The sequence below is a fragment of the Maylandia zebra genome, linkage group LG20 (assembly GCF_041146795.1).
Source record: "Maylandia zebra isolate NMK-2024a linkage group LG20, Mzebra_GT3a, whole genome shotgun sequence".
Lineage (NCBI taxonomy): Eukaryota > Metazoa > Chordata > Actinopteri > Cichliformes > Cichlidae > Maylandia > Maylandia zebra.
Window position 1 is genome coordinate 7539906 of NC_135186.1, and position 25387 is coordinate 7565292.

At 39.5% G+C, this 25387-nt stretch overlaps 2 protein-coding genes across 2 annotated transcripts in view; one reads left to right on the forward strand and one right to left on the reverse strand.

The window, feature by feature from the left end:
• Positions 1–2314: 2314 nt before the first annotated feature.
• Positions 2315–3936, forward strand: atp5f1e (ATP synthase F1 subunit epsilon). Its single transcript, XM_004554055.4, has 3 exons — positions 2315–2466; positions 2823–2950; positions 3736–3936. Coding segments are annotated over exons 1-3 (162 nt in total). The 5' UTR covers positions 2315–2434; the 3' UTR covers positions 3738–3936.
• A 93-nt stretch (positions 3937–4029) lies between these two features.
• The window catches only part of LOC101467295 (piezo-type mechanosensitive ion channel component 2), a 33747-nt gene continuing 12389 nt past the window's right edge, over positions 4030–25387 (reverse strand). The window contains exons 12-49 of the mRNA XM_076878378.1: positions 24748–24896; positions 23589–23753; positions 22233–22345; positions 21763–21938; positions 21395–21575; positions 20911–21035; positions 20384–20584; positions 20088–20292; positions 19816–19917; positions 19561–19726; positions 16331–16574; positions 16113–16209; positions 15379–15538; positions 14384–14473; positions 14186–14268; positions 13916–13981; positions 13556–13668; positions 13272–13392; positions 13072–13146; positions 12764–12930; positions 12259–12458; positions 12022–12183; positions 11409–11702; positions 11024–11282; positions 10653–10841; positions 10363–10567; positions 10082–10214; positions 9787–9934; positions 9465–9679; positions 8853–9011; positions 8558–8705; positions 8080–8268; positions 7731–7823; positions 7080–7249; positions 5766–5882; positions 5414–5493; positions 5085–5307; positions 4030–4982 (exon numbers count right to left, since the gene is read on the reverse strand). Of these exons, the coding sequence (XP_076734493.1) occupies positions 4727–4982; positions 5085–5307; positions 5414–5493; positions 5766–5882; positions 7080–7249; positions 7731–7823; positions 8080–8268; positions 8558–8705; positions 8853–9011; positions 9465–9679; positions 9787–9934; positions 10082–10214; positions 10363–10567; positions 10653–10841; positions 11024–11282; positions 11409–11702; positions 12022–12183; positions 12259–12458; positions 12764–12930; positions 13072–13146; positions 13272–13392; positions 13556–13668; positions 13916–13981; positions 14186–14268; positions 14384–14473; positions 15379–15538; positions 16113–16209; positions 16331–16574; positions 19561–19726; positions 19816–19917; positions 20088–20292; positions 20384–20584; positions 20911–21035; positions 21395–21575; positions 21763–21938; positions 22233–22345; positions 23589–23753; positions 24748–24896 (6039 nt within the window). The 3' untranslated portion in view covers positions 4030–4726. The remainder of the gene's footprint in view (positions 4983–5084; positions 5308–5413; positions 5494–5765; positions 5883–7079; positions 7250–7730; positions 7824–8079; positions 8269–8557; positions 8706–8852; positions 9012–9464; positions 9680–9786; positions 9935–10081; positions 10215–10362; positions 10568–10652; positions 10842–11023; positions 11283–11408; positions 11703–12021; positions 12184–12258; positions 12459–12763; positions 12931–13071; positions 13147–13271; positions 13393–13555; positions 13669–13915; positions 13982–14185; positions 14269–14383; positions 14474–15378; positions 15539–16112; positions 16210–16330; positions 16575–19560; positions 19727–19815; positions 19918–20087; positions 20293–20383; positions 20585–20910; positions 21036–21394; positions 21576–21762; positions 21939–22232; positions 22346–23588; positions 23754–24747; positions 24897–25387) is intronic.

Here is a 25387-nt window from a genome sequence, read left to right on the forward strand (position 1 = left end):
ATAAATTCCAGGTCAGCCATCAGCGATTTTAGATCCAATATTGTGTAAATGTATAATTTCAAAGATTTGTGTAACTTGATATTACAGCATACATCGTCATTTACTATGGACTTAATTAATAGATTAACTGTCCATGCAGTCACATCATTATGTGAATAATATGAAGTACAAAGATTCACAAAAATAACCCAAATATTCACAGTTCCTATGAAGAAAAGTCCTACTGTCTGTTGCTATGGTAACAGTGGCAAAATCTTCAGATTGAAATTGAAACTGTTGGCTGCACAGCTGATATAAGAAAGAGAAGCATTTTTATCTGTAGTTGAGTTGGAATTCTCCATCAGTCAGACCTGTTAGTGGGAAACATTTGTTAGTAGCAAAATTATTTCAAGTCAAAGATTCACATTTTCCCACAAGTTGCTTGACCTTGTTCTTTTTTATTCATTGTGCAGGAAAATGTATTCTACTTGTTGTTTTTAATTAAAATCAGCACCCTATAAACTCACTGCATTCATTCACATTGTGTAGATATGCAGTGGTTTAAAACTACATAACACATACATTTCAGTTTAGAGCATTTAGGCAGGGATGTCTAACTCATTTATAACATAGGCCACAAACAGCCCGCTTTGATATTAAATAGGTGTGACCAGTGAAACTCCTCTTTCTGTCAGTGTAAAGAACTTTAACTGCACATTTAATCCCTGAGATAGTTTAATATATCAACTTAATATAGCGTTATAATATAGATAGCTTAATATCGACTGATTGACCGCTTCATGAGGTGGTTGAGGTAAACCACCTGCAGCTGAATGTGGCCAAAAAAAGGAGCTGGTGGTGGAGTTTGGCAGAAACAGATCCCGACCCTCCCCCATCTGCATTGGTGGGACTGATGCCGAAATAGTCACATCCAACAAGTTCAGCTGGATCACAAGCTGGAGTGGTCCGCCTACACGGACGCTGCCTACAAAAAGGGTCTGAGCCGGCTTTACTTTCTACCAAGGCTCAGATTCTTCTATGTATGCAGCAGGCTGCTCTACATGTTTTATCAGTCTGTTGTTTCGAGCACCATCTTCTTTCCTGTGGCATGCTGGGATGCAGGCATCAAAGCAAAGGACGCAAACAGACTGAACAAACTCATCAGGAAGGCAGAGTCTGTTGTTGGCATGAAGCTCACCACCCTGGAGGAGGTGATCAGTGATAGCATGCTGGCAAGACTGCTGGCGATCTTGGACAATGACTCCAGGCCCCTCCATAACACACTGGACAATCTGAAGAGCAGTTTCAGCACCAAGTTACTTTAACCTCGCAGTCTGAGGGAACGTTAGAAGAGGTTGTCCCTTCCCGCTGCTTTCAGACTCTTTATTTCATCCACTTGGGTCAGATCCACACATGTTTAGCAGAATTAATCACACCTCAATGCACCTTGTCACTTTTGTACACCACAACATATATTTGCACACGTACTTGTCCTTTTATAGTTATATGTATATTTATATTTACACATATATCTCTATGTTTATCCACTTATCTTAATGTTTATCTATCATAACTCTGTTTCTACACACATTTATATGAGTGCTTCTTGTTTTTTGTATATTTGCTGCTATGATAACCGATGATTTAACTCTTGGATTAATAAAGTTTTTCTGAAGTGCAATTTCAACTGTACGTCTGCCATTTTTCTCCATGATAAAGAAATGCTGCTGCAGTAAATGAAATAAATCTATGAGTGTGACTCTTTCTGTATTATACCTTCTTGAAGCTGTTTTCTTAATTGTGTACATATTAATTATTAATGTAATTTTTACTAGTCCCTTGCACATTTTCTGTCTTACTTTTTAGTGTTCATTATTTAACTTCTTTTTTTATTATTATATTTTGTGGGGGTTTTTACAGTTGTAAATGTAAAGTCTTTGCTCCTTCATAGTATGAGGCCCTGACTATGCACCCGTGATGCTTTTACATGAACTATATTAGTTATTTATTCAAGGCTGCACTATTGGGGGGGTTGTCATTATTGTTGTTGGTTTTTATCCTGCCAGCTGCTGTAACACAGTATTTTCCCCTCTGGGATCAATAAACTATCTATCAATATTTAGGCTTAAAAAGAAATAAATGTGTGAAATTACAGAAAAATCCCTGGCAAGCTGTCCCATAATTACTTTTTTAAACAGGGTTTGTTAATTCACAGACCATACCACTTATTTATTTATTTTATTGAAATTTAACTTTATAATTTACTGTCGACTCAAAGTAAACAATAAAAAGCCAGGTACTTTGTTCATCCACGGAAGGCGGGACAAATAAAAGTACCAGCTGTCAATCACGACCAAAAACTGTTTTATTGGCTGGGAGGAAAAACGTCTTGCGCCTGTCAAATACGTCATCACGCAGACATCCGACCTGTCCTTGAAGCTACAACACAGCCAAGATGGTCGCATACTGGAGACAGGCAGGCCTGAGGTATTAAAATAAAAATAAATATGTAGTTACAATGAAATGGCTTGTGGTAAATGTTGATTGCTTTATTTTAACGGGGTTTAAAATGAGAACAGAATGCTCTGTCAAAGAAAATGTTGGTTTTTAGTGTTAAATTCTCAATTTAGCTACATAGCTAATATACTAAGTTTACTAACGTTAGTGTTCCCCACCGTATGCGTTTAATTTATGGCAGTAGCATTACCTCAATACCGAGTCAGGTGGGACTTCCTCTGATAGTATGTGGTTTCTTAATGAAGAAGAGGTTGTTCTTGTCCTCTACAGACAAATCATTGTCGGTAGCATTTAGCATGTGGCTAACCTGTGTGTCCTCTCTGCAGCTACATCCGCTTCTCCGCTATCTGCGCTAACGCGGTGCGGGCTGCCCTCAAGCCGCAGTTCAAAGCCGAGGCGATAAGGGCCGCAGAGTCCAACGTCAGAGTCCTCAAACCTCAAAATAAAACAGCATGTAAGTTCATCAGCTTTAAAGGTACCAACGCTGTTCTGATCACAGCTCATGCCCTCTGATAGAGTGAATGTCAGGGAGAGGCGGCTGTGACGGTGCTTTCAGTGTCTCCTTCAAATAGTGGTGTACTGGGTTATTATTACTGTTGCACACACATTTAAGCTCCATATCGTTGTCCTGTCTAGTTATGGTGAAGCTGGCCTCGTATTTGAATTGTCGAATGCATAACAATTTAACAGTGCATCAGTTTAGCGTTCATTTTATTCAGACAAAGTCAAATGCTCTCAACAAATAAATCAAAAATATAAAGGAATATATTGGTTTAGGAAACGTGAGTATGCATTGAGATTTATAATACACAAGTTTTTTTGAGTATTAAAATTCAGCATTTGAGTGCATTTATTTGGTTGTTTCAGTAGTGGTCACTATTAGCTCGTATTGCTAATGTGCTGTGGTGGTTTCCATTCTTATCAGGACTCTGAACTAGATGACTTGGTGCAACATTTCACCAACTTGTTTTATTGTGGTGAGGTGAGCTCCAGGAGCATTTAACAAATGTGACAAACTCTGCTGAAGGGGAAATGTAGATGTTTTATCAGGCGTGGAGAGTTTAGGAGCACGTGGCATGCTCCTAACATGGGTACTGTCCTTTGTGGCTGACAGCTTAAGTTTAAGATCTCAAATTTGTTTAACTATAACCTTACAGTCACTGAATGTTTTAGATTTACGAAGACATTTTATGAGGATCTTTTCATTAATGTTTCCATTCTGCTTTGCTTTCCTTCCAGGATGTTTGACCATGATGTAGATATTTTTTTTTCTCATGGGTTGTGAGGTCCTGCAGCTTACCTGTCCTGCACACCGTGGAGAAGAAAAATAAAAGCTGGTTAACATCAAGATGATGTGTTAGACTGGGGACCTGAATGACACTGCACCCCCCGCCCCCTTTTCATTTGTAATCAAAATTGTATTAAAGATGGATGTTGGAATTCTTTTGTCTCCTTGTGTTCTTGCCCTTGTAGTGTTGTAGTGAATCTATTGTGGTATTTACAGTACTGCACAATAAGACCATGATTTTTGTCAAACACTTTATTTTGATATAAAGCAATGGAGTACTCTTCATAGTTATACACAGAAATGTAGTATTTACAGAGGTATATGTGTGTGGATCCATGAGTATATTAGTCATTAGAAGTCAGATGGGGATGCCATCTTTTATACCAGTAAAAAATGTAATTCGAAAGCATGCGTTAACCAATGGTATGAAAACAAATTGCATTAAAAAGAAATCAATAGGGCTTTTTACTCTTAAATGCAGTTAAGATCATAGGGTAACGTTTTTTTTCTGGCAGGTAATATAATGGATCTTTGGTCATTTAATTTTTTAGATTTTTGTGTAGGTGGTCATTTAAATTCATCAAATTTGCTTTCTGGATAGGAATTGAAGTGTTAGTGAACAGTGCAGCTCTCTCATTAATGACCTCTAGTTTATGGTCACATGAGAGGTTTTTGGCTGTGGTACATCTTGATGTCTGACCTTTCATATCTTTAGCAATGATTTACTGAGCTGCTTAAAAACACTTCTCAACTTGTCCTGTCACTTAACGTCAGAGGCCATGATTGAAAGGACACGCAGGGTAGCTTAATGATAAAGCCAGACCATTTTCTAATAATAGATTCATGCTGATGTTTCGTTTGTACTTTTCTTTTTATTTACTTGAAATCATCCTTCATAAGTTACAAGCGTAAAGCATGGGCATTCTGACAAGCCACTGAGCCCTAGCTGTCTTTCTTCTCTCTGGTCATCTTGATCATGGTCTCTGGTGATCGATAGAGGAAGATGAGCTTCTCAAACAGTGTCTCTTCTAGCTCCATCTCTCCCGTCTCACGAACCACAAAAATGTCTGTGCAAAGCTTCAGGACTCTGTCGACACATGGTAGCTCCTCAAACATGATGGACCTGGATATCCCATTGAAGAATTCCCTGACAAACTTTCCGATGACTAGCACCACTGACATGTAAAGACCCACGATGCTGTCGTGAAGAGGGAAAGAGGACAGGTTTTGTGTGTAAATGAATCCACAGCTATGAGAAAGATTTCCTGTCAGGATGCAGTTTAAATGACTTGTTACCTACCCGTGTCCGGCCAAAAACCCCAGACTGGAGGGGCTGACTTTATCGCTGAACACCACTAACTCGATGCTTTGACATTTGTGCTCGGAGGACGTGACAACTGGGGAGCACTCTTCCACCACCCACCACTGATCTGCCTCCTTTGACGTCCCATTGACCTGCTGAAGCTGGATTGACATGGGCCTGAAGAAAGCCAGCGCCTGAAGGTCTGGACGGTCTGTCAAGTCTAAGAGATGATATGGGTTTAAAGCAAAGTGCATGTTTTATACACCAACAACAAGGAATGAGACTGACCTGCTTTGATCAGGTAAAAAATACAAAGAGTAACTAACCTACTTTCATCCTGGTTCCCATTTTGGACTCAGGTCCTTTGGGACCCCTGATGAATTTAGGCAGCAGAGAATCAATAATCCTAGAGAGACAAGAAAACTCAGATTAACACCATAAAAATTTCAAAACATTCACTAATGTTGTACACTGGAGCTCTCCAGGGCTGCCTGAGTTCCCTTACATTAAATTTAGTTTGATGTTTAACCTTCTATGTGGTATAGGGACAAGAAGAGCAGCAGAGCCACATTTTCTACATTTCTGTTTGATTTACATTTACAAATACTTCATCACCTGAATAAAACACAATAATAAAGCATGCATAAACCATCTGATTGTGTTTTGACTGAGACTCACACAGGTCTGCTGCTGTTGCCTTTAAGCATTCGCACAATCCCTTCCCTCAAGGTTTTGTCGTCAAACTTCACAGTGTGCTCTCCCACGGTCTCTGCATTCATTGATATGGACGCATTCCTTAGGAGAGGAACATATTTGCCGGTGTCATTTTAAGTGTTATTTGCACTGGTGCAAAGTGCAGGCAAATGATGTGAAATTGCAAGTGCTTAAATAAAGTTAGCAGAAAATATCAAGTAATAAGAAACAATGGGCTAGTTTCCCAGATTTTTGAAGTTGATATGACAGTATAACTACAGTCATGTGAAAAAGTAAGTACACCCTCTGGTTCAGTACTTTGTATAACCCACCTTTAGCAGCAAGTTCATTTTCTCTATGACTTTAGCGGTCTTTCACATGTGGAGGAATTATGGTTGACTCTTTTAATGTAAACATTGCTTCAGTATATTGAGGTTAATAAGTATTCTATTGAGCTCATTCACGGTCCTATCGTAGTATTTCAATCTGAAATCTGGACTTTGAATGGCCCATTGCAACAAGCGCTCCTCTCATGGATTTGTGTCTGCTCCCACTGTCTTAAGGCTGCTATTACTAACATGACCTGCATTACTGAAAACCAACACAGACATGTCTCCTCCCATCTTACATGTGTCCGACAATTTAGTTAACCACTACACTATGAAGCCACTGACTGGGCCACTGTAACAACCTAATTCTTTTATTTTGTAGATTAGCTACTGTGCTTGGGATCATTGTCCTATTGCACAACCCAGTTTGGGACAATAGCCTTACATTTGAATCTACCATGAAGTCCTCTGGATAGCAAAGTATACAAAGGAGTTAATGGTTTGCTCAATGATTGTGTCTGTAAAACAAGCCCAAATCATCACCCCTCCTCTATGCTTGACAGTTAGTATGAGGAGTTTTTGCTGATGCATTTGGTTTTCTCTCATTGTAACAATAAAGGACATTGTTGCAGAAGTCTTCTTGCTGTGGCGCCTTGTTCTTTTTAGAGAGTAGATGCTTCCAAACAAGCCATACTTGTTCAGTCTATTTGTATTTTTACTGTCATGAACTTTAACATCTAACATGCTAACTGAGGTCTGTAGAGTTTGAGATGTAGTCATTGGGTTTTTTTTCTTCCCTGAGCATTGCATGCTCTGACTTTGGGGTGAATTTGCTATGACGGTGTCCATATCTTTGATGGTTAAATTACTTTTAAGAAAAATAAATTTTCTTTCTTTGTCTCAACTAGCTGACAAAAATACTAAGCAGAAATGATCTGAAGGTGAAAGATACACACACACACAGCCTGACCTGAGCAGTGTCCAGCGTAAGGTCATGTATATGTGAGACGAGTTGCTGAGCTCCTGGATCATGGCCGTTCGACTGGCTGGGCTGATGGTCCACAGTAAACTGGCATCGCTCTTGATCTTAGCAACAAGAATGTCCTCAGCTTCATAGTTCATGATGAACTGCATGGCAGACTGAGAGAGTGATTGAGAGATGATTAGATTTCCTAGGTTATTTCAGCAAATGCCGCTGCAGTGTTCTGGTGAATTTGGATAATGATATTTCAACATCAACTAGTGTTATATAATACAAACACAGCATAAACTCTATTTCAATATGGCACAGTGAGTCCATGTAGAGAGTTAATAATGAATAATGAATGTAATAAGTGTAGTGTCATCTGACCACCCGAAGTTATATCTTCTTGTAATGGATATTGTGTAAGAAATGCTGGACAGTAATGTATTTCTACAGGTGTTCTGGTTTTCTGCTCTAATACCCGAAATGACTGCTCCCTCCTGTGGTCATAGATGGTATTATTACAGCTAGGACTGAGCTCATGAATTTGTTTTATAGTTTTCGAGGTTAATGTATTCTGTTAAAGAACCAGATTGAGTGGAGTTTTGATGCTTTATGTATTTGTTTCTATTTACAGTAGAATAAACTGTGTCTCACTGGATGAGTCGCATAAACTTTGGTGAGCCTGTTGAATTTTGCTTCTGTGTAAGGCACCAAGTTCTGCTCCTGGGCGCTCATAGTGAACAAAGGCTGTGAGAACACACAAAGATGCAGCAGAGAATTAACACATGTCCACACACATACACATAAACCATGACACTATTGCAGGGAAGTCATGTTTCTTGTGTTTAATGATAGCAAATATGAATTTAGTTTTCCATGCACCGTGACTTTGCCGTTTCACCTTAGAAGGAAGCACAAACTTTATAAATAATATTAGTAACCATAACATTTTTTTGTGGAGAAAAAGTATAATGAACACAAAATATGATGTATCAATTCTGACCTCGTATCCTGCGATGCTGAGCTGGATGGAGACGTCTAAAGGCTGATTGGTCACTCCGGCTGCTGACTGGACCAGTGACATGAAGAGCAGTGGGAACCAGATGATGCTGATGAGAGCAAAGATGATGAAACCTCCCATTCCATATTTCACCACCTTCTTCTTCTTCTGCCCCGGAGGGTGGGGGAATTTCTGGAAGAATTACGAATAGATTACCATCAAAAGTTATTCAGTCCACTGGATAAAGACGTGCCATTTCAACAGCTCGTCTCAATTTTCCTGCATCATAAATTTATAAAGGTAAGCAAAGAGTTCTGGTAGCTCACAGCCCAGACTCTCTCATATATTTAATGGAAATTTCTATAGTCTACACTGAAAAACACACATTTTTCTGTAATTTAATTGTTTATTTTGTACTTGTTCAGGGACTAAAATGATTTTAAAAGTAATTTCAACTACTTTCTTAAGCACTCCTGCTTACTTTCTCAGACTCCCTCCAGCACTTGAGGACGAATATGTTAGCGTAGATGTCTTCAACGCAAATCCAACTGGAGAGAGACAGCGTGGTGTCGGTCCAAACCCAATCCATCACCGCCCTCAGCTCTGTCAGGAAGGGAACCATCCGAAAACTGAAAGAGGAGAAGAGAGAGAGAGAAAAACGTTTTGAATTAAAATAAAAATTTGATCATGCTACAAACAAACCAGTCACAGTGTAAAACGTGTCTGAAGTATTTATGTTGGCGGTTATTTAGTTACAGTTTAGCCGGTTTTTGTACCCCTGAAAGAGGAAGAGGTTCAGGTAGTTGTAGTTCTTGGTGAGGAAGTTGCCCAGGATGCGGTTTGGGTAGCCACACTTGATCTGGTACGCAGACAGGCCGAAGTAGATGCACTTTACAAAGTACCACAGCTGAGCAACTGGGTTTCTGTTGAACCTCCTGGAGCAAATAAACAGAAGAGATATCGATCTTTGCTCCTTTTATTGTCATGGATCAGATTTGTTTATTTTTATTTTTATATACTGTGCTTAACAAATTTAATAGGCCTCTGTCGAATGTAAGATTTATGTGACATTAATCCACCAGTATGTGCAAGCTCTTAAACTGAAATCAATTTTTTAATGATAAAATATAAGTATTGTTGTTATCCATGAAATTCTAAGATTTACTGTTTTACAAAAAAGCTGAAAAAAATAATAAAGCTTTATTATTTTTTGATTACGATGCCAGATTACAGTTATCCAGCCCTGAACAGAAAAATTTGTTTTGGTGGTTGAATGTTTGAAAAGGTCAGTCATACAATGCCAACTTTATTTACAAAGCACTTCATTGAGTTTGACTTTATTTTACTGAGTAAAAAATGAGAAGAAGAAGAATTTATTGAACAATGACCTCTCTGTGACACCAGGGAGAATGAAGAACATCCAGAAGTGTATGCCAAACACCAGCACCACCTGGAAAACGCACTTTCCCAGCAGAGACTTCTTCAAGTAAAGGGCTCGGTCCACTATCATGGTACCAAACTGGATCAGTAGCATGACCAGAAAGGCCTCTGGAACCTGGTCTTCTGACAGTGATTCTGTGATGTCAGCCGCTGCAGAGTATTTCTACAGAGCGATGAAAATTAGCCTCATTGTCATAAATCATACATGTCAAGTAAATTTTATTTATGATTTAAATAATAAGAAATATTAATATGTTTGTGTAGTCTTACCCCAAAAGCCCAGTATCCGTATATGGTGACAATGAAGTTGACGACATCAATGAGAAACATGAGGGCGTAGACGTCACACACAGGGCTGTAATCTGGGTGAATGATGTCATAGAAAAACTGCCTTATAGGTAAGTAGATGTGAAGGCCGCTGCAGAAAGAGAAGAGACTGCAGAGTAAGACAGAAACGGGAAGCTCCTCTCCACTAAAAATAAATCTATGGAAAAATATTATCTACCAAAATAAAGTAATGACTAACATCTCAGAAAACAGACTTAGTGGACTGCAGACAACTCACACTTCTATGGCGGCAGCTTTGGCTTGTAGCATCCTCTCTCTGATCTGCTGTCTGATCCTCTGCTTCCTTGTCAGCGGAGCCTTATGTCGTTCCCGTCTCTTTTTCTTGCTTTGCTGCTTTTTGGGCTTCATCTCTCCAGTTTAAAAAATAAACAAATTAAAAGAAATTGAGAAAAACTAGCCATTTGCTGGTAATGAATTCAACATGACAACTTCCAAAAATGAGATAATGAACATGGAGACTCTTTATTCAAGACATGTAGGGATCTTCTGAATATTCACCACCAGATTCTGCAGATTCGCCTTTTTTCAGTCTACAGAATAAGGAGGTGGTGGACGCCTGGAGGGGGAGGAACCTCAGACGGCGTGGTGGTTGCTCCCTGCTGCCCATCTTCTCTGCTCCGGTCTTCTTCTTGTCCACTTTCTTCTTCAGCTTCTTGAAGAAATCGGGCATCTCAACCTCCTTGTTGTCCCACAGCCCGTGGCACTGCAGAGACATAGACACAGGCAGCACTTGAACATTTCAAAGTAGCTGCTTAAAAACGATTTACAGTGGTTAGTTTTCACATTACCTTTAGGATAGATCGGTGGAAGAACAGCGCGAGCAGCTGAATTAGGTCGAAGAGGACATAGCCGTCCTTCTTCTCCACCCCAATGATGTTGGGCAGGGCGAAGGGCCGGTCAGCGTTGATGCCTCGGTAGGCAGAGGTGGTCCAGGGGAAGAAACCAAACTGGAAAAAGTACTTCACCACAACAGTCAGCTGAGACAAACAAGAGAGACACAAGAGATGTGAGTGAGTTCTGTTTGCAGCACGCACATTAAACTACTCAACAAATCAACCATTAAAAGCATTATATGTGTATCTAGTATTTGCATTAAGAAACTAAAAACACACCTTTGCTTCATTTAGATTTTATCTGACGTATTTACAAGAAAACCTACTTCGGTGTAAATGATGGCTGTCATCCAGAAGCGTTTGGTCGGCCGAGGCACAGACAGCATGGCCCAGAGGAATATGAGAATCGGCAGGATGAGGGAGAGGAGCGAAGCTGACACAATGTGGTTTAGAATGATCACAAAGTAGCATAGCATCTCTGACTTGGACACCATGGTGTTATAGAGGGCAAACAGCAGCTTCAGCGGCCTCGGCAAGGTCACGAAAAACTTGTCGGACTCGGAGATCTCATCATTTTCAAACATGCTTCAGAATCAGAAAGGACAGAGAAGAGAGGAAGAGGAAAAACACAATGATGGAGATTAAAGTTCTTAAGAGATGGAGCTTATATCTCTTTTGTCCTGCATACTAAATTTTTTTGTGTCTACTAACTTGTTGAGTAGCAGCTCACTGGCAGTGAGGTTCCTCGTTTCTTGACTCAGAGGTCTGGGAGACTCTGTGAGGTCAAGACTCTTCTCTCCATCGCTAACCCTGAGATCCAGCGAGGTCCATTCTGGGTATTTGGCACCTTCTTCCTCTTCTCTTTGCAGCGATTCCTCATCCCGCTCCTCTTTCTCCACCTCAGGATCTTCTCGTTGTTCTTGTTCTTCTTCACATTTCATCTCAACTTCTGTTTGTTTCTCATCCTCCTCCTCTTGTTCATGAAGTTCTTTTGGTTCTTCACAGCTTTTAAGAAACAAGCGAATCAGAAATCTTACTTTCAGGAATCATAGAATCACATCTTGAAAGACAATTCTTGTATCTGAAGCTGTTTCTGGTAAATGAAACCTTTCCTGCAATTATGCGTGTTATTTATGTGGTGTTTGCAGTTTTACTGACTGGGATGAAGAACAGGAAGAAGTTATTCTCAATGGAAAATAATAATTTTATGAATTCTGCACTGGAGTTTTTGTCTGATAGATTTGTCTGTTAGAGATCACAGCTAACAACAGGATTAAACTGAGCAGAAATATGTGTCTAAAACGTCGTTCACTCATCCATTCACCTGGGTGAAAGTTCCTCAGTGTCAAAAGATGTCATGTCAATATTGGCCTCTTTAAAGAGCCTTCGTCTGAACTGGTCAGCAGCAGGTGACACAGCAGGAGGCTCATCCAGCTCCTCCTGCGTTGGCTGCCGGGACACCAGCATCGTCTCATCTGTCATGCAGCTGAAGTTAAGCAGGAGGGAGAGACTCAGTGTGTGTGCCTGAAAGGTAAACTATGACTATGTTGTCTGTGTGTACCTGGAAACACTGCTGCCCCAGGAAATTTTGGAGGCTTGGTTCTTCAGCTTCTTGTACGCGTGTTGTGAAGAAGGGCTGGCAGGTGGAGAGCCGGGAGCTGACAGGGATTTATCTAGATTGTCCTGAGACGACAGTGTGTTCTGACGGGACTTCCAGTTTTCATAAAACTGCTTCACACTCTCCTGACTCACCTCTTTACCCTGCAGAGCCAGATAATACAGACAGAGTGCTAAAAGGTGCATTAGGATAAAGGATCCTGGTTAAATAAACTGAAGATGTATCAAAAACACTTTAAAGACAAATTTAAAGACATTTGTGTTTAGTGTTCATCTTATGGGATTGCCTGGAATGTACTGAACTTGCTAATAGCAGAAAATGTTGTTGTTTTTTCCCCCATAAAACTGTGTTAAATATAAATATCAGCCTTGAGACTAATTGTGAAACTTGTTCTGTTATAATTACATTGCTTATTGACTAAAATCAAGTGTTTATCCTCTCAGCTGACCTTCTTTTGCTGCTGGTTGAGTAAGGCTCGCTCGAAGCGCAGCACTTTGGAAATGCCCAGGTTGTCTTTACAAAATGAGTTCAATCCCTCCGTCAGGTCATCAAGAAGAGACTGAAGGAACACCCAGCTGAACTTTATCGTGCTGATGATGCGCTGCAGGATGTTTTCTGTAAGAGGTTATGTGTAAAAGCACAGTAAGCCAATTAGAGTGAAGGTTTTCCATGCTTTTAATGCTTCCTGTTTTCATTGCAACAACAAGCAGAGGGTCATTTGGAACTAGGGCATTCCCATCCCTTAGAAGTGTATACCTTTTTTCTCCTCTCCCTCCTCCTCCACAACACTTTCATCTGGTTCGTCCTCACTGGATTCTGCTTTATCAATGCCTGGAGAACAAGAGCCATCATCAAACTGTTTGTGATACAGCATGTCTTTATAGTTACAGTCCCCTTTACCATACATGTCTACTAGTAAGAGTAGCACTAGTAAACACAACATGATCCGTTCTCACCCTGCTGCCTCTGCAGCTCTCTCTTTGCTTTCTTCTTCTCTTCTTTCTTTATTTTTGTCTTCTCCTTCTTCAGGTCCTTCAAGGCCTTCTTTGAGCTCGTGACCCAGGCCTCATAGGCCAACTAGAATTAAAGACAAAGATGCACAGATCACCCACTGATCTTACAACATAGATTGTTTTTGCAGCTACAAAACTCAAAACGAACACTTTAAGGGGAAATTGTGAAATACTTTAACTGTATCTCCATTGCTTTTAGTTTTGGCTCAGATCATTCTGGCTCTAACCTGAAAAGCAGATTTCTTCTTTGGTGGTTGCTCTTCCTCTGTCTTCTCAGGAACTTCCTCTTCCTCCTCCTCACTGTCACTCTCAAACAGGTGGTAGCCACAATTGTTTTCCACTGTGTTAAACAAAACAGTGTCAAAACTACATGCACACACAGACATACCACTGGCATCTGATCTGCTCTAAAGAAGCAGGTCAGTGGCTAAAATCTGCTGCTGCATTTACTGTCAGGTTAAAAACATTTCTCTGATTAAATTGAAAAGAAGTGAAGCACACAACCTAATGATAGGAAACAGCATTGTCTTCACTCTTTCCTCTGCCAATACTCTCTTTCTTTCACACTGATTAAGGATCCTGCTCACCTCCAGGCTGAGAGACCCAGGGCTTCCACCATTTTCCTGCATCTCTCTTTGCCTTCTCGTCATCACCTGGAATTTACAGTTCGTTTTGTTTATGTGTTGATGATATTTACTGGCTTCCATAAAGTAAACACATCCATCACAGAGAAAAAGAACAAGCAGACTAAACCCCCTCCTCAAACATCCCTCACCATACTCTCTCTACTCTACTGTATGAATTTGGCCTGTTTTCCTTGCTAACATTAGAAACTGAAAAAGAGTCACTTGTGTTACCAGGTGTCACCTGCTCCTGATCAGCAAGAGGTTCTTCTGGTGGTGCAGGTCGACTCTTCTGTTTAGATTTGATCTTTTCCATCCTATAGGAAGAAGGCTGAAAGGTTAGTTTATAACTCGCTGCTTAGGAAGAGGGGAAGTGTGATGGTCTTTACTGTAAACCTGATCCATTAATGGTTTCAGTGTAAGTGTTCTTACTGTTTCTTCAGAGCCTCCACTGATTTCTTCTCCATCTCCAGTCGGGCTGCTACCTGTTTTTTCACTCTGGCCTCAAACAATTCAGCGCCCCTTCAAGGTCGAGATGGACAGGGACATTAACTGCTGTTTTAGCTTTTACTTTGTTTGTTTTTACATTAACAAGCTAAGTTTACATTGTGACTCTAAAGCAGGGGTGTCAAACATAAGGCCCAAAATGTGTGACAAAATTGGCCTGGCGCAGACTCCAGTGCGGTCCAATTATTACAGGACAGTCTGGGCAATGCTTTACACATTTTGTTTTACACATCATACAGATCTTGGCAACAGATTTCTTTCATTTAGTAGAGTAACACTTCTTAGTTATGCAGCAAAACTGAGACATACTGTTGAAACTGCTCTTTTTACTTATATTGAGATATTTCAGCAATTAAATGTGCAAATAAACTTCTGTATACAAACACAAAGAAAAGAAAGTTTCACTGGTCTGGCCCTCTCAGGATGAAAGTGGGTTGTATCTGACCCACCATGTAAAATGAGTTAGAGTAAGAGATTAGTGATGTCTTTTTACAGCTACTATGTTGTAAAAACAGAACAGAAAAAAACAGAAAAAATAAACTGTAGTTTGGTCATTCTAGCATAGCCTTGTAAGCCTTAGTAAATCCACAGCAACTCAAACAAACATGCCGAAATACATTTTCATGCAGTTAGGACCAAATCACGTTGTTCTTTCCAGGAAAATTACTGGAAATTATTATTAGGAATTCTGTGTAATGATTTATCCATGAAAGAGAGAGCTACCAAAAACCTCTCGTAAACAGCTTTCGCATGAATTCTTGTGTCTTTGGTTTTCTTTTATTTTTTAAGTGTTACACTCAATCTAGATTTATCCAACAAAACATATAAAACTTTCAAGTTTTCAAACCTCACTGACCTTATGTGTAAAGCTTTAAGACTACTGTATGTTATAGAGCTAAACCTGAAAATGAAGCACTGACCTAGAGGCCAATATCTTAGAAGACTTGAGGTCAGACACCACATAGAGGAAGTAGTAGCTGAGGAAGACCCTCCTTTGTGCCAAGAGGACAGTGAAACAGATCGCATCCCAGACGATGCCGGCTTCACCTGCAGGCAGCTCACATTCATCATCGGGATCAGCTGAAAGGCACACAGGGTAGGAGAAATATGTCTGAAGAATTTACAGCAGATTTTAACAAACTTTTACATGACAGAAAACATTTCTGCATCATGTGTTGTGTAGAATAATGACTTTGATTTTAATTTTAATGTATACCAATGGATATTTAATTCTGCATTTTATTTTGGCTAATTAAAATGATAATTTTAACCTTCCAAATAAAGTGCAACTATAAAAAAAAAAGTAAAATATAACACAGCTGTAAAAAAGTGTTGTAAAACATCTAAAAAATGTTGAATGTCAATATAAAAACTCTAATTTTCCATCATGTATTTCTGTTGTGTTTTTTTTTCTTTTTTTAATGATGCTTATAATTATTGTTTCAGCACTGTGACAATTTCAGTTTGTACTTCAGCAGGTCATGCACTGAGTTGCTGCAATGTGATTGGCTGATTAGATATTTGCATTCATGAGCAGTTTAACAGGAGTACCTAATAAAGTGGTTTTGAGTGTAAATATACCATCGGAAATTCTGGCACATTCTTTTCTCCCTAACACAAATCGTGACTAAATATCCTTGTTACAGACACTTACGGACATCATAACCTTTGATGGTGCAAAACATGCTAAATGCCTGAATTAGCCAGCAGCTGTTCTTCACCAGGCTGTCCAGGTAGGCACAAGAACCCAGCTGAAAGAAGGAAAAAGAGGCATTAATCAGTAATGCATGATTTTAAAAAAATAGCTGCATGTCTTGAATTATTCTGTACAATTGTACAACTTCTGAACTTCTTTATGGTATGGTCGCTTACAGACACCAGGTTCTTCATGGCGATCACAAAGCAGGTGTACCCAATGAGCCAGTCCCATAGCCGCAGGATGTATCTGACTGGCTGCATCAGCACACTGCCTCCAAACAGCATGAAGTAGAAACAGGCCACCAGGTAGCCGAGACAGAAGATGTTGATGCGTGTCGTGCCAGTGATGAAAATGAGACAAAGCACCAGCCAAAAGAAGTAGCTGAAAACAAACACCTTCACCATATCAAGATAGCACCTGAGGACAAAACAGAGACCACATCTTCAGTTTAAAAAGAAAGCAAATCATACTGCCAAATATTACAAAGCTAAACCATCGCTATAAAAAATATGTAAGCACTACAGTTAATCTAGTTTTGTATTTTCTATTAGTTTTTATTTTTAGACGCCACATAGAGGAGGGCATATTTTAGAGGCAGGATTTAGGAAAATCAGTACAGGCAATACAATAAAAACACAACATCCAGACTCCCAATAAACACATCCATGACTGCTTCATTAAGCAAATTGTGATAAAATCAAATTATCAATTATATTAAAATAATAAATATTAAAACTTTCACTATTTTTTTTATTTTAATTTGATTTCCAAGTTCACGAAATGTTTTAGTTAGTTTTGATATCTTTCAAGAGTCTAGTTTCTATTTTTATTTAAGTTAATAAAAAAAAAACCTTCTAATTCCAGCTTTTACTTTAGTTTTAGTAAACTATAATAACCTTGGAAAGCACATATTTAAAACTCTTCAAGTAGTTTATTCCTTCTCTGTATTTACATTAAGATACAGCAAAAAAATTATTATTAAAGTGCACGTTATCCATATTTAATGTACAGGCTTATGATGTAATTGTCCAGGCTTATGGATTTAATTGAATGCATTTCTTACTTTTTCAAATGTTTGAGAGAATGCTTTTTAAATTTTGTAGAAAAAGTAAATAAGAAAAGAAAATTAGATGAAAACTGTTAAAGATTTTAACAAAAGAATGAACTGAATAAACGGGTTTGTAGTTTAACAGTTAAAAACAATGTAATCTCTTCAACCACTTCCAGGGAAAGCATTTTTCTCAGAGGTAGCGATTGTTTATCTTATAATGCACACAAAAACACTTAATGTCCAAGAACTCTAGACAATTAGAAACGTTTTAAAAGTATTTAGTGTTCTTTACAGCCTTTTTGAAGGAGCGATCTGTCTTTGCATAACTACGTTTCACCTTGCACTTCTACCATGAACTTTGCCACCTCTTCATCCCCTCTATCTAAACAACAGGCTCTGAAGTGCAGGCTGACACTTTGGAAACTCATAACCATTAACGTTTAGAGATTATGCTGTCTCATTTCAAGTTATTTATACTTATCTATCCAGAGTGGTACAAAAATTTGACTGGGGAAATTAGAGATTTTGTATTCTATATTTTCAGGCTTTTCAGCTCACCAAGGAAACAAGGACATTTAATAGTAACTTACAAAATTAATGTAGTTTAGCATGGGAACACTACATGCCTAAACAGAGTTAGTTATAACACTAACACTTGCACTGCAGACAATAAGAAAGTATTCAGTGCAGTTGTAGTACAATGAATAAATGCATGGATGTGAACAGACAGGGGAGAATTCAATGATTTATGTTTTGTTTTCTGTTTATATGTTTAATAAAAATCATGAGCTCTTTACTAAATGTTGCTTCTGTCTGGAAGCGAGGCCTCAGATGCTCCCTGTGGTCATTGACATCACTCACGCACATCAACATAATGGAACATGATGTGGTGTTATTATGTGTAAACAAATAAGCAAGTTCTTTCTTTTATCAGTCATTAACCTGCTAGCTCCTTAGTACAAAGTCTGTCTGGTGAATTTACAGTAAGTCAAAATCAGGTTTCCTGCCTTCTGTGCACACTTTTCTGGCGGCTCCATAGAATCGAACTGAATCGAATCTTCCAGCATTGTCCAAAGTACATGTGTAATGACGGCTTTATTTCTTAAGTTGGCAGACGGGGCTTTAAAAGGGCGTTCCCTCTGATTAGGCGATCAGTCGTCTGCGAATAGCCCAAAAGTTCATCAGAGAAATAAATAGAGATATAAATAATAATTTTGTCGTCCCTAATATGTGTTGAAACAAAGGAGCCCGAGCCTCAAAATCATCGCTCATGTGGCTTGCTTGCAATTTTACAAATAGGGAATAATTAATTAATGAATCAATAATATAGGTGGCAGGGATGATTAGTTGGATTACAACAATCAGAGAAGAGGAGCAGGAAGAGTGTATGTGAGAGAACGGTGCAGAGCAAGAAGGACAATCATTTAGATTAAATCTGAACTTGTTCAAAGAGTTCAATCTTACTTCATGTATTTTGTAGCCATCATAATCAGAAAATTCAGACTTCTACATACATGGCACTGAGTCCTGGGGGCAGCAGCATAAGCAGAGAAGCCCATACCTTCCTCTTTCAAGCCACCTCCTTCAGTTCATCCAGGGGAGCATCGAGGCATTCCCAGCCGAACTCAGAGAGATTATCTCCCCAGCGTGTCCTGGGTCTACCTTGGAGCCTGCTCACGGTAGGGGAAAACACCTCATCCAGGAGGCACCAAAAAGCATCCTTGTCAGATGCCTGAACCACCTCAGCTGGCTCCTTTCAATGTGGAGGAATGGCGGCTCTAATCTGAGCCCCTGAATGCCTAAAACCTATCACTAAGGGGCAGGCCAGCTTGTTTCCGCCACTTGTATCTGCAATCTTCTAAGCTGACAGGGAGTCGAATTTCTTGTATTTATTTTAATATAAAATTGTACATAAATTACTAATTCCAAATGTGTTTTCCACATGGAATTTTTTTGGTTTTGTCTGAGAATTTTCAGAAATATATTTTATGGACAGCAAGAAATCTGAAGACTGAAATAAAGCCCATTAACAAAAGTTCCTGGAAATGAGACACGCATAAATTAATAATCTAATTCAACCCTTTAATGCTCCTAAAATGACCACAGACCAGCGTGATGGGCTCCCAACTCTCCATATGCAGTTTAACCCACAATACAAAAAGCGGTTTGATGAGAGTGCTGGATTATGGAGTTCAGGCTATTTCCTGCTCCGATCAACACTAAATTTAGATTTGGAGGGTGAGTCATGTTAAAGATAAGAAGAAAATAAACTGAACAACAGAATTACACAGTGTCAGTATACTGATAACAGACATATCAACCCTACAACAATTAAGAATCACACATTCTGACCTGCAGTGAAGAAAGTTGTCAACAGGTATGAACTGGTTGAAGGAGCAAGGATCCAAACTGCGGCTGATCTCGACATTGTCCCCGGCCAGCAGTCGCACTGCAGCTCGGTTCTCCTCCTCAAATACGTGCCACTGCAGAGACGAGCAGAGCAGCAGGAGGTAGTCATCTGCAGACGGAAAAGGACAAAAATGGGAGACCCTAACCCAGAAGAGGAAAAGAAGATCAACAAAATAAGAACTTAGAAGATCAACTCACAGAATATGAATAAAGGATTGGGTCTCATGGCAAAGTCCGGCATGTAAAACCACTTAATCACATTAGAAGACAAAGGGTGAACAGCTGTTCTCCAGGGGTAATCTACCAAGCAAATGGAATAAAAGGCATAGCACAGATTATTTTCATTTATATATATTTATATTTCCTTTGAAGTGATTTAGGTGATTACATTTTTTATCTTAGAAACTTTTTTTATATTTTTTTCAAGACATGGAAGCAAAACTGCTACAAACTATTAGAAAGATCCTTACCAACACAGAAAGCAGGAGGGATGCCGATGCAGAGCAGATACTGCAGCACCATGAGGCCCGCTGTAAACGTGCAGTATTTAGACCACACTTCACCAATCGCCTTCCTGCGTCGCCGAGACAGGACGGCTAGCAAGGCGCAGGAATGGAGCAGGGCGTAGAAATCCATCCTCTGACCAATCACATTGACTGCAACGATTAAACTGATCTAAGAAGCAGTACAAGCATGGTAAGAAGTCAGAGATGTGCACTTTCAGTTAAAGAGAAACAGAATGAATACTGCAAGCCTGAAAAAGTACCTCGAGTCCAAATTTGTAGAAAAAGAAGTTGATGAAGTACTTGATGCATGGCAGGATGCCATGATCCAGGTGCTGCCTGGTGATGCCTTGGAAGATAATGCTGAAGGGTGGAGGCTTCAGGCTGTTATTGAGACGAAAGTAGAGCTGGTGGCGGTGGACAGTAGACTCGAACACCAGCAGACCCAGGACCATCAGATGGTTCTACCACAGTAAAAAAACAACAACCAATAATTACTTTAATGCTATAATAATAGTATGGATATCAAAGTATTATTTTCTCTAAACAAAACTACTGCTAAGTAACTGAAATCTAAATTTCTTAAAGATTTTTGCCCTAATGAAGTTTCATGACTAGTAAATGACTTTAAAAGATGCTCAATCATCCAGGTAAGTAAATCTCCAAAAGTTGATTCTGTTCATCTGGACAACTTTAAAAGAGCTTTTAAAAGCAGGTGCACTCTTTTCTAAATGTTGGAAACACATCACAATTTTTTTAAGATACCAAACTTTGACATGTATCAGCTCACCCTGAGACAGGGGAGGATCCTGCCCTCACACTTGCGCAGTGCTCCACACCAGTAGACGGGGTCAACGGGCTCGATGTAGAGAATAGACCTCCTCAGCAACTCCACCATGTTTCCCTTCAGCTCTGCTCCATCATCCAGGCCCGAGCTGTTGGAGGGAAGTAAACCCTAGACAAGGTAGTCAGACTCATTATCAAAGCCTGTTTCTACCTCAGTATCAGAGATGACATCAGGACCATGTGACTGAAGTTTGTAATGTTTGTGCATAGTAGAAGAAATAGCATCCCACATAACTACAATCCTGAGTGACACAGTGGCAGTTACATTCACAAATTAACTTAACATGCATTAGCAGGTTTGACCAGAGAACCTTCTTGCTGTGAGGTGAGTATAACTGCACTACCACAGAATACAAGCGCAAAAAACCCCAATAACACAGAAACGAGCCACTTAATCCAACCTCCAGAGACTTATAATTACAGAAAACTCACAGCAGTGCAGTTAGAGGAGTAATCAAGAGGTTTGATGACTTTGAGCTGGTAAAACATCTTGCACACCACCATGACGCATGCCCACACAGCAGAGATGTTTGATGCTAAAGGTCGTAACCGTGGGAATGGGAGTGCAAATGCCCACAGAACCAGGAAAAGCAAGTTCATCAGTGAAACCTGTGCAAAATATATTAACATATTTATGTACAGAGAAGAAGAAGAGCTGGAGGTTAAATGTACCCTCATCAACATCAGCACTAAGTAAATCAATACTGTTGGACATATTTTTTTTGTTGCTGCTTTAATAACTTGTATTTACACACCTATAGAATTTATGCATGCATGATCAGAGCCAACATCCCACCTCTTGCAGCGATACCCAGATGATGCCAGACGACACAATTTTGAGGCTGTGGAGCTCCATCAGCCTCCAGCTCAGCTCCTGGAGCCTTCGAAACCCCGACAGACCCTGGATGAGCAGCAGGCTCGCCCGATCCACAATCACAATCCACTTGTCCTCACTGCTGCTGTGCACTGTTTCTAAGAAGAGGGGATGATACCAAGGGTAGGAAAGGGCATCAGACATAATTTGATCATTAACACTGGATTATATCAATGCTGCAGCCGCAGACAGTAACAGTACAATCTCAGTTATCTGAAGAGGAAACATCAGAACATGTGAATAGACTCCAAATGCTCTAAACTGAAAGAGTAATGTTTGCATGTGTTTGCATGTGTTAAAGGAAGCCAACGAGTTTCAGAGAGTAAAATTGAAAAAACAACAACAACCTGTGCCAGCTTGTTAATGAAAAACATTGTTGTTACAGATACTACCTTCTCCTGTCTCCTCCTCCTGCTCTTCTGCCCCTTTTTCTGAGGAGCTTTGCTGTCCAATGCTGGCCAGAGTCTCCTGACTTTTACCATTTCCCATCTGCTCCTTCACAAGCCTGACAACCACAATGAGGGTGTTCCATTTAACTAAAAAACTGCAGGAATTCAGTAACAAATCCATCGGCAGTTTTACAGGTTGTTATATATCCAAGTATACGTAGTAACTTTTCATCCAAACAAATTATGTTCCAAATTAATACAATACAGAATGAAGATAATAAAACAACAATGAAAAGTTTTACCGTTTCTGGAGTTTTTGAATGTTTTCTTTAATCCTGGGACAAAATGAGAATAATGACAATACTTGTAATATTTCAGTTACCTCAAAGCACAGCCAGAGACTATTTTATTATTGCCCGACTTTTAATATTTTTATGTAACTGAAACATAATGTAATGCTCTCACCACATAAAGAAAGTTCATTTTGATTCAAATGCAGATTTTATCCACAGGCAGTGAATAAGCCGTGTGAGATGCGGTCAAATGTGGTGGATCTTTGTACAAACAATCAAAGTATTTGAACTGCGAGTACAATTAAAAATTTATAATAGGATAATTGCTACACTTACGTGTCAGATATCTCATTGACTGAATTCATGAGCTCTTCCTCTCTGTACGAAGAAAAGGACAAACGAGACACATAGTATGTAGTATAGTCAGTAGGCAATCAAAACGTAAACATTTCATACGACTTATTAAAATTTCCCTTAACAAAAAACCTAAAAACTCCCCTTCAAAGTTGTTTTGTTGTGCATCTTCTGACTGTACCCAGTGATGCTACAATTTTAACATCCTCTTATGACGAGTAGCACTTGAGCAGCTGCGAATTCACCTTGAACCTCAAAATCTTGCAGAACACAATCATTAACTTCTGTGCCAAACTGACCTGACTTTTACATCAAGTATCATTCGTGGTAATGAGTTAGGTCTCTGGCTACAATTCAACAATGGCTCAGGTGTGCAGGAAGACAACCCTGAAGGGAAGAATTTAAATCTGTTAAGGTGTTTTCAAGGAGTCATAGAGCTTTTTTATTGCACCTCATACAAAAAAGCCACAAAAATTGTTATTTCATTTATCTAGAGAGGGGGAAACCTATAATTACTTTTAAAATATAATAAAAATAATGTATTTTTTATATTTTCTAAGTAGATTTATCCTATTTTGACATACATGACTGCCTCATTTCTTTAAGTTTCTTTTAATATAACGCACCACATGTTCTTGTTCATATCGATATCAAAGGACAGAATGTTTTTTCTGAGCAGGATCTTTCCCTCCATACATTCCTGCTGTCTCACCTTGAAGTCTCTCTGACAGGTACGTTGTCCAGGTCAGTGAGAGTCAGAAAGTCAAAGTTAAAATAATGAAGCTGGAGGATACAAGCCAAAAGGAACGTAGCAGGAAGCAGAATGCGTGCAAACAGCTCCACCGTGTCGTACCGTTCCAGACCCAGGTCACGAAGACTGGAGAATCACATGGGAGAAAAACACACAACCTTATAACAAACAGCCAAGTCTGCTACAAAGACAAATTAAACAGATATAAAGAAGTTTCTTGCTTCATATCAAAATGGCTCCTAACACTAACAAAAATAAATTAATGAGTAACAATTCACGACCTACCACGAGTATATAGTACAAGACAAAAGACTCGAGTCTACACCCCTCATTTCTTTATATTTGCTTTCTAGGAGTCAGGCCTTCTTGCAATGTTTTAAAGTGCTCTTGAGCAATAGTTCTCAGGGCTTTCTCAAGGTCCTTCAATGTTTTTCTTTGGACATTGCCTGCTTTTTCATTCATTTTTGGTCCACTCCTTGTACCTGACCATTTCAGAGGAAAGTTTTCTCTTTATTAAGCCACTGACGTAAGAATCATACAAACATAAAAAGGACCAAACTCAAGGTATAAACCAGTGTCGTGTCTACACATAACTATGGAAAAACTCAATCTATCCTTTTCTACATCAAGTGTTGGGTAGAGAATATGACAGTGACCAAAACCATCCAGGTTTTTTCTAACCAAAAACTCAGGATAATGGGTGAAGTACAGGCTCTGATCAAAACTAGTAATTGCGCCTTCAGCATGAGGGACAGCTCTCTGTGCCAGAGCCAACCTAAGGAGGGGCATCAAACAGGCCAAGGAGGCCTACAGGAAGAGGAAAGAGAACTTCCTCACAGACCAGCTGCCAGAAGGTGTGAAGAGGCATCCAAGCCCTCAACAACTACAAATGCCAGAGGCCCCCCCCCCCATAACCCCCGACAGCAGCCTCAAACCTATAGCCCTCACGTGTTTTGAGCGGATAGTGTTTCAGCACGTCAGAGACTGTCTTTCACTGTATTTACATATGTGCTTGCACATGTTTCCATAAATTGCAGCATCTATTATCCCATTTACCTAACAAAATATAAAGAATCAAGAAGTTTCTAAAGACTTCTGCACAATACTGTATGAGACTCACCCTTCCTCTGACATCCCCATGATTTGTCTGAATAGCCCAGACACGCTTCTGAACTGGTACATGTAGATAGCTATCAACACCACCATGGAGTAACCAACAACCACTGCCCAGAACGTCTTCAGGAGTCGACGCCACACATCATAACGGATCTGAGAGAAAAAACACAGTTTATAATTTCCCCTGTAAGTCTTATAATTACCAATTAAATATCCATCCATCGATCCTCTTTCCCTTATCCTTTTCAGGGTAAGGGACGGATGGAGCCTATTCCAGCCACCATAGGGCGAGAGGCAGGGTACACCTTGCCAGTCTGTCCAGGGTGTACCTGGACAATAAATATATACATATATATATATATATTTAATATATAAAAATTAAACAAAATAGTTCAGAACAGCCAAATTAGATCTTCATTAAAAATGACAGTGTTGCATTTATCCTTCGAATCGCCTTGGTATGTAAAACACCGGGCGTTGCTGATGTTGTCTAAATAGACATGTCATGTCCAAAGCCATTAGGCCTTCCTGTAAGTGCCTACCATCTTTCTAAAAGGTCAGCAGAAACATAATATGGGCAAGAAAAAACAGTAAAACTGGAGCAAAAAAAGTGGCTGTGTATGTGCTTATTAGTCATAATCAAT

Coding starts and splice junctions, on each gene's coding strand:
- atp5f1e (XM_004554055.4), top strand. CDS start 2,435: ATGGTCGCATACTGGAGACAGGCAGGCCTGAG. Junction 2,467..2,822: donor TGGAGACAGGCAGGCCTGAG/GTATTAAAATAA, acceptor TCCTCTCTGCAG/CTACATCCGCTTCTCCGCTA.